This window comes from Chaetodon auriga, chromosome 16, assembly GCF_051107435.1.
Source record: "Chaetodon auriga isolate fChaAug3 chromosome 16, fChaAug3.hap1, whole genome shotgun sequence".
Classification (NCBI taxonomy): domain Eukaryota; kingdom Metazoa; phylum Chordata; class Actinopteri; order Chaetodontiformes; family Chaetodontidae; genus Chaetodon; species Chaetodon auriga.
The window spans coordinates 6,841,302-6,854,598 of NC_135089.1; the positions used below are offsets into that span (position 1 = coordinate 6,841,302).

The 13,297-nt window shown below is 41.5% G+C and overlaps 1 protein-coding gene and 1 non-coding gene across 2 annotated transcripts; one reads left to right on the forward strand and one right to left on the reverse strand.

Moving 5' to 3' along the window:
* The first annotated feature begins 3,991 nt into the window (after window positions 1–3,991).
* Window positions 3,992–4,063, forward strand: trnat-cgu (transfer RNA threonine (anticodon CGU)). Its single transcript has one exon. It is a non-coding gene; the product is annotated as a tRNA-Thr (tRNA).
* Window positions 4,064–9,786: 5,723 nt separating this feature from the next.
* pla2g10 (phospholipase A2 group X) lies at window positions 9,787–12,611 on the reverse strand. Its single transcript, XM_076753302.1, has 4 exons — window positions 12,528–12,611; window positions 11,409–11,577; window positions 10,618–10,724; window positions 9,787–10,106 (listed from the first exon to the last, which is right to left on the reverse strand). The coding sequence occupies exons 1-4, from the start codon at window positions 12,562–12,564 to the stop codon at window positions 9,958–9,960; spliced, it is 462 nt and encodes a 153-aa protein (XP_076609417.1). The 5' UTR covers window positions 12,565–12,611; the 3' UTR covers window positions 9,787–9,957.
* Window positions 12,612–13,297: the final 686 nt, after the last annotated feature.

Genomic DNA, 13,297 nt, shown 5'->3' on the forward strand with positions numbered 1-13,297 from the left:
ATTAAGCAACAGGAAAAAAGAGAAACATAAATTAAGCAGCGTTGTGCCAAATCAAATTGGTTTCTTTGACATTACAAATTTCAGCCCCGAAGGCTTTTCAACGAACAGCGTCACTAAGTGATATTTTATTAAAGCTCACATCCATCTGCTGTATGAAGTTGTGAAAATAACCCAGAGATTGAGGGGGTGAAAGCAAAGAAAGGAAGAAAAAGATGGGTGAAAAGAATTTTTGAAGAAAGGGGGAGAAATGATATTGCCTTTGTTGCGTAGCTTTATCTGCTGCTTACCTTTCAAGTGGATTTCACACTCGCATGTCTGGTTGGAGCCAGGGTCAGATCCAGCATACCCTTCTCACAATGACCAATTTTCTCCTCACGCCGCGCCAGCAAAGACCCACGGTGCCGCCTGCCACTTTTTTGTTTGGACTGTGATGCCTTTAAACGCATTTTACTCCCAGATTTTAACTTGTCAGTATTCTGTACAAACACATACTTAATATCAAAAATGACATTTTCACAAAATAAAACAAGCTATAAAAGATCAGCAGGAGTGAAATCATAAAACACCACAAGATAAAGAGGAAAATGCCAAACAACTCGAACGATCTGTTCTTCAGATGAATAGCAGGAACACATTACAGGCTGCACAGTATCTTTGTAAAATATATCCAACTATCACCTTAAATTAGGTTTTTCTCTCTTTCAATCCACAAGCTCTTGATTTTAGTTAAGCTCTGTACTTTTCAGATTTGTTTCTAAACCTTGTCTATTTCAGTAGATAATGTTCCCATCAGTAAGTTTAAGATGATGTGTTATTCTTTTGCCTCAGGGTGGTCTAAGACAATGTTTTAGCTTGCTTCAACACAAAAACTCTTCCACAAAAAGCTAACGTTAGCATTTAGCTAACTTAACCTACTTATTAACGTAGAAACAGCAGACTCTTAACTTTGTTTACCAATCGTAAATTTCTCCAATCATTGTTTTGCCTGATGTGCGTGTGTTCTGTTAACAGCCTTGTGTGAGACTGTAAAAAGGAAAAACGGCTGCGAAAAGTAATTGTAACGTTACCGTTACTTTAATACTCAGTGCTCAACTAGCTACAAGTAACAATTAGCTAAGGCTACAGTGTGATCTGCATCAGAATAATGAAACCACTAAACACAGCTGTATACTGTTTGTACATTTTTGAATACCTAGGCTAGTTCGACATTGTGGAAAATAACCTCATATCTATTGGCTTTTCTGCCGACACTTAGCAATAAATGCTAGAGGGCTAGTACCACTTCGTCTGCTAACGCAAAGTTGCAGCTAGCAGCTAGGTTAGCTTTAGCACTACTACAAACACTGTAAACGGGGAAACAGCTGAGTCTGCCCAAAGGTAACAAAATCCACTTACCAGCAAACTTCAGTTCACTAATTTATACATTATGTCTCATTTGTTGAATCCATACAAAAACTGAGGTGGAAAAACGACAGTTCATGATTTTAGTGGGAGTTCGCTTGTTGCTTAAATTGAAATTAAAATAGTGAAACGTCAAACGTGGCACCATGAGACGGAGCCTGTCAACCATCACAGTTATAGGCACAATTTTTAAATGAAAATAAACATGTCTATGGATGTCTCATGCAGAAAGGAATGCAATTTATCTGATTTGGAGTGCTTTCATTTGGGTTTGGGTGTGACTGATGGTGCCATGTTAAGAGTTATGAAACACAGATACTGTTGTGGCCTTGCCTTTGTGCTCTATGGAGACATCTTGCAGGAATCTAGCTATTTTTACATAAAATAAACACTCAGCAACACCACAGCAACTCGGAGCCGAGATGACTGTGCTAACATGCTTAGAGAAATATAAAGCAGCCAGAGGAAGCTTGCTGGGTTGGTGCAGTACATCATTTTGCTGGTCAGTTATCAGAATTCAAATACAGAAAATGCACTTGAGACTCACTCTTGTTTACATAACAAAAGAGTTCTGTACAAAAAAAGTGTCTGTTAAACAAACAAACAAAAAAAAAATATTCGCACAGATTCAGGGCACAGGAGTATTCCTGCACAAGCACAGCAAAATAAGATGATTCTTCAAAGCAATACACCAATAAATAATTAAATAGATTGCTACAGTAATACTTTGTATTCTCTGAGGGAGTGAGCTGCTTGGTGTTCCCCATATGAGCAAAAATGCCCCAGATCCATGTGATCTCTGACTGGAACATACTGTATCTCTCAGGTTATGATGTAGAAGAGGTTTATGATTACAAAAAAGGCAGAGCTGCTGAAAAGGATCGATTCCATGTGACATAAAATTGACTATAAGCACCTCCAGCAATTGAAAATCCTTCAGAGTCGCTCAAGGATGCTTATCCTGTTTAGTCATCAACGGTACAGGTAACATGCTTTTGAGACAGACTGTTCAATAAAGCTTCATCTTAAGGGCCTAAATAGCAGAGAAATAACAAATATTTATTCCCTAGATCATAGTTCAACATTCAGAATTCAGACTTCCCCCAAAAACCTTGGGACTTTGACATAGATGCATAGTGTATCTGCATACAATATGACTCGTGGGTGAAATGAACATAAATGCTGTCTAAAATTCTTATTTTTTTGTAAAAGTTTCGAACAGACGGCACACTAAAGCAAAGATGGACTTTCAGAGAAATCCTGTCACATTTCATTGTGCTCTGAATTAAATCTACCTCTGCGGTTTAGTGAAGAGAAGCCCCTGTTTCGGTCTGTGTGCTGACGACTTGCTGTAAGCAGGTCAAGGTGAATACTACACATCTGTGATTTTCACCGCTAACTCATTCCCAATGGAAATGAGTCTTATTCATTTTTCAAACAGCCTCTAGGATATCTGATCCAAATAAAAGGGGGAAAAAGCCCCTCAGGCGAGGATTCATCTTTGATGTTTTGAAAAGAAAGACAGAGAAAAGCTGCAGTCGGGCTTCATGCATATTGTATTGCTGAGGAAAGAATTACACGCAGCCTACTGGTTCTCATAGTTATTTGCTATGCAAGCTCAATCTCAGCCTGTTCGATACTGATGCAGAACAAAACATCTTGAAGGTACTGCACAGATTACCATTATGTTTAAGAAGATTTTTACTGTTTCATGCAGTTATAGTTGCAGCACTGACAGGAGAACTGACCTAGGGTACATGTTTTAGTTTGGATGAAGACTCCTGGTGATTATGGTGACCCCCTGGCCTACAAAAAATTCCCTTTGACCACACCTTGACAAGGTATGTACTGTTTTGTGTTTTCTCTCTGTCATTCTACATAGTTGAGGTTACACAAAAACGGATGGTTATATCACTTTAAGCTTTTGCTGATATTTTCTTCCACTATCAGCCTGGTAGATAAGATGTATTGAAATCTAATGGGTATATTGATGTGACTTCATGAAGATCAGCCTTTTTAATTTTAGTGACCCACTGGCTTTTCCCTCATTACCAACCTCAGGACAAACTTTATATTTGGTCACTACGTACAAGATGGTGTGTTTTGTTGTCCATCCCCATCGCACATTTGCATTGTAGGTGCAGTCACTGCAGCCTGTTGGTAGCCTTACCTTTAGTTCTCTCGAACTGGTTTGTTTCTCAGTAAATTAGACAAGTTCGTGTTTGATAGTAAACAAAGAAAAAGACTATAGAGACCAAGCTCTCACCTCCGTAGTGCTTCTTTGTTGTTAACACTGGAGGAGGGACCGCGGAGACCTCTGCTTGCTGAAATCTAAAGACGCATGTCGGTGCACATGGTAGAGAACAGCCTCCCCTTGTGGCCGAATTACAACAATACATTTATACCAGTATCGTGCCTGGCGGCTCCCGTGGTTCACGTGTACGTCTGAGGGAGGAAGCAGGGCCTCGGCAGTAAATAATGGACAATTGTGACCGACCACACCCTCATATTTATATCTTACATGTCACTTGTCAGACATATACCAAGATCTGTAACAACCATAGAGGGTCGTGACGGCCTTTTCAGCGCAGGCGCGGTGGCCAAGTGGTAAGGCGTCGGTCTCGTAAACCGAAGATCGCGGGTTCGAACCCCGTCCGTGCCTTTTAGCGGTTCGCATAAACTTGTTCGATTGGTCAGTCTCTCATAGGTGCTCAGAGTTTATGTGTACTGAGATTTGACACAGGATTAAATATCCGAAGGAGAAATATTGCCAAAGTTTTCATCAGTCATCTTCCATCAGTTTACATTCTGTCATGTTTTAGAAAAGTATCCTATGCATTTTTACTCACTTGTTTGAACTCTGTGGTGAATCAACCATTTATGTCCATGTCAAATTAATATCCAGCAGAGTAACAACAAAGAGCCAGCTGTGGTGCAGCAGTTGCACCACAAGAGGCAGTGTGGGCCTTCACTGTCCGTTATTTTCAGGAAAATATCAGACAATGAATACACCCCAGATAAATTCAGTAATTTATGTTGGTGCATTTAATTGTATAATTGCCTTCTTGCCTTCAAACAGAACAAAGTGCATTTGCTTAAAATGAAAGGAAATGCAGTGCAGAAATGGCAACCTGAAACACAGCAGAGCATGTCCTCCAAATATGAGGACGGCATCTATCAGCAGATTTGTGTGTGCATTTTTCAGATTTTGATCAAATGTTTTTCACATTATCCATTAAGTCACCTGTGAAAATATGTTTTCAGATCACCTTGTGATAATTTCTTACTAATTACGTACACATAGCTGGCACTCATCTGGCACGGTTTCCTGGGTAATGCTCTGCGTTACAGCATCCATGATTCATATCTGGCTCATGCTGCAGCGTATCATCACGTTCTGGCTGTTGAAGTGACTCTTTGTTAAGTGACGCGTGATGATAGGAGGGAAACAACTGGAAGCTGCTGCAGAGGTTTGCAAAAACCTTACTCAGCAACATCCACAGCACAGTGCTGGCAGATAATGTCCAACCTCCAACTACCATCATTGTGAATTGAAGTGCTACATTTAGCACTTAAATCAGTACCTTGGCCTTTGAAAATAAGATCCAGATGGCAAAATGGCTGTTCCTGAAGCTTATTCATCATGATGGTGCAAAAGAATATGATCCTTTATGACAATATGAGCATGTAAACAAACAGTGCGCCAAGGTTTGATCTACAAGCAGATAATTTTACATTTCGGCATGGCGGCATAAAGCAGCTTGTTTATGAGGAATTTGTGCTCACAAATGGTACATATACAATGTGCTGTCAAGGCCGTTGTGATTGACATCTGTAAGTAAGTTCATGCTGCAGTGCCAGCAGCTTGTTTCCATGGTAACCTGGATGATTTTTTTTTGTGAATAGTGTCAATAATAAAAGAAACACACCCTAAACCCATAATCCATGACAGAAATTTGAGATAACGCTTTGTTTTTCCTTGTCTCTTCCTCCTCTGGAGGATTTCCTGCCATTGAGCTTTTGATAGTTCACTTGACAGATGGCGAGACAAAAAAAAATGAAGTGAAATGTTCTAAAATCCATGAGCCTCAGCTGATGTCACTATTCAGTTAGAGTTGCTCAAACAAGTCCAGACACAGTTAAAATTAGAGAAGAATGTCACCTCAAAAGAATGTTTACCGTAAAGGTATACGTGCACCTACGTAACATGACACAGTCTCACACTGGTGGAAATGAGTGTGTCGCTTAACGTTTCCTCCAGCAAGATTAGGAAAGCAATTATCAGGAGCCTTCTAAATAGTTTTCCTTTTCACATCTACTATTTAAATTCCAGATATAGCATCAGAATAAGGGTCTGCATTCTTTATGTTTTCTGCCCTTTCCAGTGTTTTTGTGGTGCAGGTGGAGGCTGTGTGGTGCAGGCCTGTGGAGAAACGTACCAGGTGTATCCTCACTCTCGCTTGCCTCTCCAAGCTGGCTTTAAAAAAAAATGCAGAGTATGAGCTGCAGTCCCAATTAGGATACAACACAAAGCAGGAAATGTGCCGTCCTGAGGAAAAAACAAATCATGTGCGTTGAAAAATGGAGCTAATTGGCCAGATGGGGTCACTAGAAGCAAAAGTTACAACCTCTTCAGCTTTGTTGTCATTGTCAAAATATTTGACACTCTTTTGCATTATTTCCCTTATTTCTCTCCCTTTCTCCAAAGCCCTCTGGGCATTTTCCAACTGCTTCCATTCTTGAACAACCCATAAAGTACTGCAAATTCAGCCCCCTGGTGGAACCCTTTGGTAATGACTGATGATGCACCCAACAGTCTGTATAAAACAAATTAATATATCAGCACCAGCACTGGATAGTTGTCTGACCATGGAAATGAGCTGCTGAGCAGTGTGCAGACTTTGTGCAGCATATTTACTTCCTTCCTAAACTTGTATCGCACATATTAACAGGTGTTCCCTCTTCTCTCTTGAAGTTTTCCTATGATATCTGTAACCAAAATGACATGACTTTTTTGTACAACACCTTTAAATCTGTTTACATTTGAATAGAATTTGCTCGGCCTGACCATTCAAACAAGCTTTTTCACCGCCGTGATTGAAGTTCTCTGCCACCTGCAAATGAACAGAGTCCTCAAGGAAAAAATAACACAAAGGAGACTAAAATAGGAGGAGGAGGACAAAAGAGCCTGTAACATGCATTATACTGGCAGCAGGTTCAGGTCTGCTGTTGGCTGCGCAAACATTGGTTTCCTTGTTTGTGTGGGAGGTAGCATTCTAAACTACATGCAAATGATGTAGCCCGTCAAAACCATGTTTTCAACTCCTTGAGAGACATTATCTCTGAATTTTATATAATTAAAACAATACATAGTACATCAGTAGATAGTTGCACAAACAGACCATACTTTCCAAGAAAAAGAAGATGAGAAAATCCTCTGTATCGCAACCGTCCATGCACAAAATGCCTGAACAGTCCAACCAGGAATACAGCTCTTATACTGGTTAGAAGTCATAATTTGTTCTGCACATGATTGTTATTGTTTATGTTTTGAACAGTTTAAGCCAAGACTTCATTGTGTGCCATCTGGCTCTCAGCTGGGGAGCCAAACAGTTGATTAAAGGACCCAATTAGTGTGGAACTGGTTCTGTCAGCTCACCCGGCAGGGATTAAAGAATGCGCTCATTCACTGTGACAAACACCCTGTCATGCATATGTAGGATAGGATGGGCGACCGGCGTTTCTTCAGTCCGAGGATTTCCTGAAGAGCGCCACACTGCTCCAGAAATGTTCACATGAGGTCAGCTGAGCCGTTTTTAACCAGGATTTGTGTGTCAGCTGCAGCCAATCTCAATCACTGCTGATAAGTGTGAAGTAACATTGGATTATTGTGTGGCAAGTTCTCAGCAGAGTGTTGATAATTAAACACGGTGAGGGACTCAGGAGACATCTCTTCTGAGATTTAAGAAGACCAGGCAGAGTTTTGAACTTTTACAACTTTTCAGTCAACAATGGCACCCAGAGGGTCCAATCCAAACAGGGTGCAGATGACAGCAAAGACAGACACAGACTGTGTGATGATGGCAACTGGCAAAAGTACACAGGACAAGTGAGAGATCATCAACAAAGTCAAGAGCTGAAATCCCCTGAAAGGCCACTTCCAGGCAGCAGGAACAGAAGAGAGGAGTGTGCTGCCAGAAAACACTCATCAACAATCTGAGGCAGCGGGGAAAAAAGAGAGGACCAGGATTCAGGAGAGTCTCGTGGGTTCGTGAGAGACAGCTGCCTGGACAGAAATTATATGAACACCTTTTGTGATACAAGGAAACAGCCAGCGATTGACCATTCATTAAATTCAAAAACGCTGCACCAGCCACTTACAGCCCAGTAATAGATGTCAGGCATTCTAGTCTGTCTGCTCCTCTGATGAATCAAACTGTCCTCTGCATTGTCACTTTTGCTAAAAGAAAACATTTAGGATAAGAAAAGGTTTGCTGGAGAAAGCACAGCCTGCGTTATGCTGAAGAGAAGCTGCTGTGGAGAGAGGTTTCAGTTTCAGATCGCATGAATTCAGACAGCTGCTGACTCATTCTGTGCTCCAGCTCAGAAAAATCTAAACCTCAGAGGCAAAGCATGAATATGTTTTCCCTTTTTCTTATTTAACACAGGATGTTTGCATGTAAACACTTTGAATTAAAAAGCATATAATTTGCAGCAGAGCAGTGCAGCAAAGCCTTAATTGCAGTACCAGTAATTTTTTTTTTTTTGATTTGCACAGATTTGAGGCAGACCAGTACAGAAAAACAAAAAAGTGGGACTTCAGAGCCCAGTCCTGCTGAAGGTTAGACACGATCGGGCTAGTGTGTCACACAGTCCTGCACCTGAACTTTAACCTGGACCTGTACCTGTCTGTAAGCCCTCTGTATCAGTAAATCACTCAGGTCGTCCTGCTGCCTCCTCTGTCTGTGTTTGGGTCTTGTCCTCGTTGCTCTGCACAACCATCCATGACAAAGTGTTTGTGGGCCGTGACCCAGATACTTATTTCCAGTCCTGGACTTTGGACACTGCACCGCGGCATCGCCTCCTGCGTCAGCCGGTACTCACGAGCGGCGCGCTCATTCAGCAAAGAAGCTGTTTCCTGTGTGAGCTCATGGGTGATGCTTCGGAGTGTAAAAGTTCCCTTCAGCAGCAACATCTGGGAGGTTTTTGTTTACTGTGATTACAGCCATCATGGTGTTACTGCTTTGTGGGTGTCAGAGGGGAAATGAAGGCTTTGACTTGACAGTGGGACTTTCACCAATTTGGTCCGAAGGAGGTTCCCGAGCCAAACCCAAAACCATCTGTGGTGGACCAAAAATAGAGACATTTACTGCATGTAAACGGTTCAAACCCACACTCTAAGTCACAGGCACGTTGTTTTTAGGAACTTCAAATAAAATCTGCTTTTTGCAAATGAGTTAGTTTTGTTTCATTTGATTATTAAATGCAAACTCTCATTTTTCAGGCGCAGACACATAAACACTCTGCTCCTGTGGAGTCAGTGGGCTTCACATTCAGCACTTAGAGCACCATCTACAGGTGGATGTACAGACTGTACTCGTTCCAAACCAGGTGATGGTTTGATGACGCTGTTTCCTCTGTAGAGGCATCCTGCTGTGCAAAGACAGTGGATGTGAGATGCTTCTCTTGTGTTCAGTACTGCAAGAAAAGAGCAAATTGTGAAACAGCCAATGAGGTCACGCACACGGTCATAATATTTAGGGTAAATGAGGTCACAATAACTATTTAGTGACTGGAAACTTCATGGGAATGTTCCTTTAAGGATAACAATCTGTAACTGTGCTGTGATGCTATCAGAGCCTGAGACGGAAATGAGTCAGTCAGCTGGCTGTGAAGCCCCTGAAATGACACACACAATGCAGCTGAAATATTTCATATATATGTTTTGTTTTTTTAAAAAAAAGGGAAGGAAAGGGAAAGGAAAGACACTTGTGTCACAGCAGGCTTTAAATTAGAAACTCAGGACAGCCTCCGTTTCCCTATTAGCTCACTAAATTTCCAAATAGCTTTTTTTTAAAACCTCAATGAATGAAGTGCAGTCATGGACGTTCCCAAAGCACAGTGAGTCACAGTTATAAGGCAGGCAGTGCCCCGCTCGCTGTTTCAACAAATACAAGTACTGTTGTGAGGACCGGCTATCTGATCTTTCCCTCACTGATTAACATTTGACCTCCGAGACTGAGTTTCAGCAGAGAAGCGCTCAAATTACCTTTTCTTTGACTGAACCGACTGTGACTGTAATCCTCAGGACTTTCCAGGCAGTCAGGAAAATCTGCATGTCTGTGTTGATTCAATGTAAACTCTTTGAGGGTTTTAAGAGCAGTTTCGTCTTTTATTAAAACAAATTTGCTTTCACAAATTAATCAAAAGAGCTTGGTCATGAAAAAAACACAATATAAGTCAAACATTTGACTATTTTACAGCAAAGCCGTTACCCTTTACTGTAACATGTCTTATTTACAGAAGGCACAGAGGACATACAGGTGCATTATTATCTCAGTAAATATTACACATTGGATGTTCGTAACCGCAGAGAAAATCGGGCCATAGGGCATATTTCCGGATGAAAGGTGCTCTTCTCAAACATTTGGCTGCATTTCTGTCACACTTGCACAGCAGCTTTTCACATTTGTCCTCCAAATCATCTGCAACGAAGAACAGGCATGTAAATGTCTTCAGACAGTGACGTGCTGCTTTTGAGTGTTTTGTCTTGGCTGTTAACGCTACAGAGAAAGTCCAGCTTTATTCAGTTTGCTTCCTAATTAATCTGAAAATGATTTCACTCTGACTACTGAACAGAAACTTGCCAGGAACAAACAGTGACTGTAAATATTAGGAATTAATTTCGCATTGATTTAGTTAAAGAATATCATAAACAGCCCACAATGTTTGGAACCTAAATGTGCAAATCCCATTAAGGCTGTTGCTATTTATAATCAGCAATTACTGTGTTTATGGGGGCTTAAAATGCCATAAATATTTGCGGTAAACTTCCTGTTTTCTCCAATCAACTGCCTGCATGCTTATTTTTTATCAACACTATGGATATTTGTAGATCACATGCAGCCTTGTCTGTGTGCCACCCTCAGGTTTACCCATGTCAGTGTGTTATATTGGTGAGCATCATGCTTTGCGCGAATATCAAAAATGCATTACCGCACTCAGCTGTCTTGTCCTCACACGTCCACTGATACTGGTCTGTTTTGGTGTTGCAGCCAAGACGTTCTGCATCTCCATAACAGCAGTCATGTCTGTGGCAACACCTACATACAGAGAGATTAACAGCATGAAAAATGATTTAATATGAAGGCTGGGCCAGACAAGACAGGGTCCCGACAGTAGTAGGTGGATACTTACACAGCCCTGTGGTTTTAATCACACCACGGCTATTCTAAAGACAGGGCAGGATCGCCGCATGAGGTTTCACAACAGATAGTTAACAGTTAACCAGTTTGAGGGGGTTCTTGCGGTGAAAAAGGAAAAGAAGGAGACGGCAATTAGGATTTGGGTGTGGAATTTTAGGGCCTATTTTGAAGTACCCACTGGACCATGTGAGTCTGCTCAATTTGGACACCATCCCCTCCTTCCATCCCATCGCCCAGCATTTGTGGTTCGGTCGACTCATTCAGAAGCGGAAACTGTGTGTATGCATGCAGGATGTAGGATGACTGGGAAGAACCAAAGGCACCCGGGGGGAGGATATAATGTGCACACGCAATGCGAGGAGTGGAGGTCTAAACAGCACCACTGCGTGCTGAATTATATCTTTTACATTGCATAATGTCTAGGTGGGCCATATATGGAGTGTAAACTGAATGTTTACATTTTGGTACACACTGTCATCAGGTGTCCAGCTGTGATATTCTTGGAAATGAAAAGCATACTTAACAGTGTCGTGTTTTCTTCTTTCAGGTTTGAGAAGAGTGCGATTAAAGGTGGTGTCTCACCAGTCTGCCCTGTCCCTGGGCCAGCCTTGACCCCCCAGTCCACAGTAGCATCCGTACATCATGTAAGCCAAGGCAGATCTCCCTGTGCTGCATTTGATGGCTCCTGCCAACTCCAGTAAACCTCTTTTTGTCCGCTGGGACCTGCGTGTCGCCGCAGAGGCCACGGCCACTGCAAAGAAAAATAAAGAACAAAAAGAGGAGGAACAAACTCAGATCTCTTCTTGTAAACAAGCGTCGGTTTCTTTACCCCCACCCACTTTGTCTCGTGTCGTTCTGTCCTCCTGTTTCTGTGGTGAGGTTTTGATGTATAGCACAGTATTCAGGGGTGGACACATTAATAGAGACACGTCTTTGCAGTGTGATTGTCTTGCATTGTTATGTGTTTCTTTTTCTTTTGCCCAGCCTTTATGCACTCATTTTATCAGCTGAAACAATTCTAGCTAAAGCTAATGCAATCTAATACAACAGCCCTGCAGTGAATCCTACCTTTCATGAAGCCCCCAAAATTAGGATCGTTTTGGGGGCTGTAATTTATGGTGCTGTTGGACAGTATACAGAGAGGTGTTTCTATTGTTTTAACTGACAGAAACACCTGCTGACAGAAACACCTCGCCATATAATGCAATATAAACACACAGTTGTATCAACACATCCATAAAAGAGTATCAATAAAAAAAAAAGACATTATAACCTTCAAAAAGGAAGGATTTATTACAGAACTGTTGTGTTAGACTGCATTTGTTTTAACAAAGTGTACTAATAGTGTACCTAATGTTTGTGTCCCACTGAAGCTCACAGAGCCATAGTGCAGCAGTTAATAGGACCCAGGGGATTGGCTTACTCACACCGAATGAACACCAGGAAGGTACATTCTGTCTGAACACATCAACCAGCCTCACAGTTGAAATGAAAGCCAATAATTTTACAGAGCAAAATCATTAAAGTTTGTTTGCACTTGCTCATTTAGAATAACAAGTTCACTCAATCATAGTGCATATGGAAACACCAGTATTTTCCCCTCAGTGCTCTTACCTGCACTGAGTCCTTAAAATACTTTTTCAAGACTGTGGCATTTCATTACTAATAGGAGCTCCACTAAAAAGCAAGTCATCAACTCACCAGATAACAGGAGGAGTATCCGGTAAAACGCAGTCATGGCATGCAACAGGCAGCTGAACTCCACAGAAGTGTCACTTGCGCTCTGTGAGAGCAGGTTTGAGTGAGAGCTTTTTTTAGATGCTGTTTGAATAATCTCCTGAACATCACCATTGGCTCGAGGCTAATCCAGTGTTTGTCAAAGCATACGCCCCCTAGAGGAAACAGTCTGAAGCTTTTCACTGCTTCTTCTCAGCTGGACCAGTGTTGGTGTGTTTGGAGGTCCAGCTTTATGCTGCAATAATGTGCTTTGTATCACAGAAAAGGATTAGTTTTACTTAGACACAGCTCTCTTGGGAGCTGTAGGAAAATCAAATATACACAAGTAGACATGAAAGCACATTTGTTTGTCATTTAATACGGTGTCATTCACATGTAAACATCACTGCCTCTTGTCCAAGTTCTTTTTTTGTCTTTGTCATGGCCTCTAAAAGTCACAGACAGGGAATTTCTGGATGCTGCACGGATCCTGCACCGCACGCTCGAAGAGAAAACTTTCTGACTCTCTTACTGAGCCACGTGTTACATAACAGGCAGGAAGACGAATCAAATGCGTTAAATTTTACAGGCTGGAGTCTTTCTGGATGCTGTTTCTAAATCTGGATGAATGGTTTGCACATAAAACTCAAGTCATCTTGAGCTTTCTGCATATCCAGCATTCAGAAGATCTACAGAATGGATATGAGAAATGAATGAAACACAAAGAAACACTGAGCTGCAGGGCCAATTTTTGC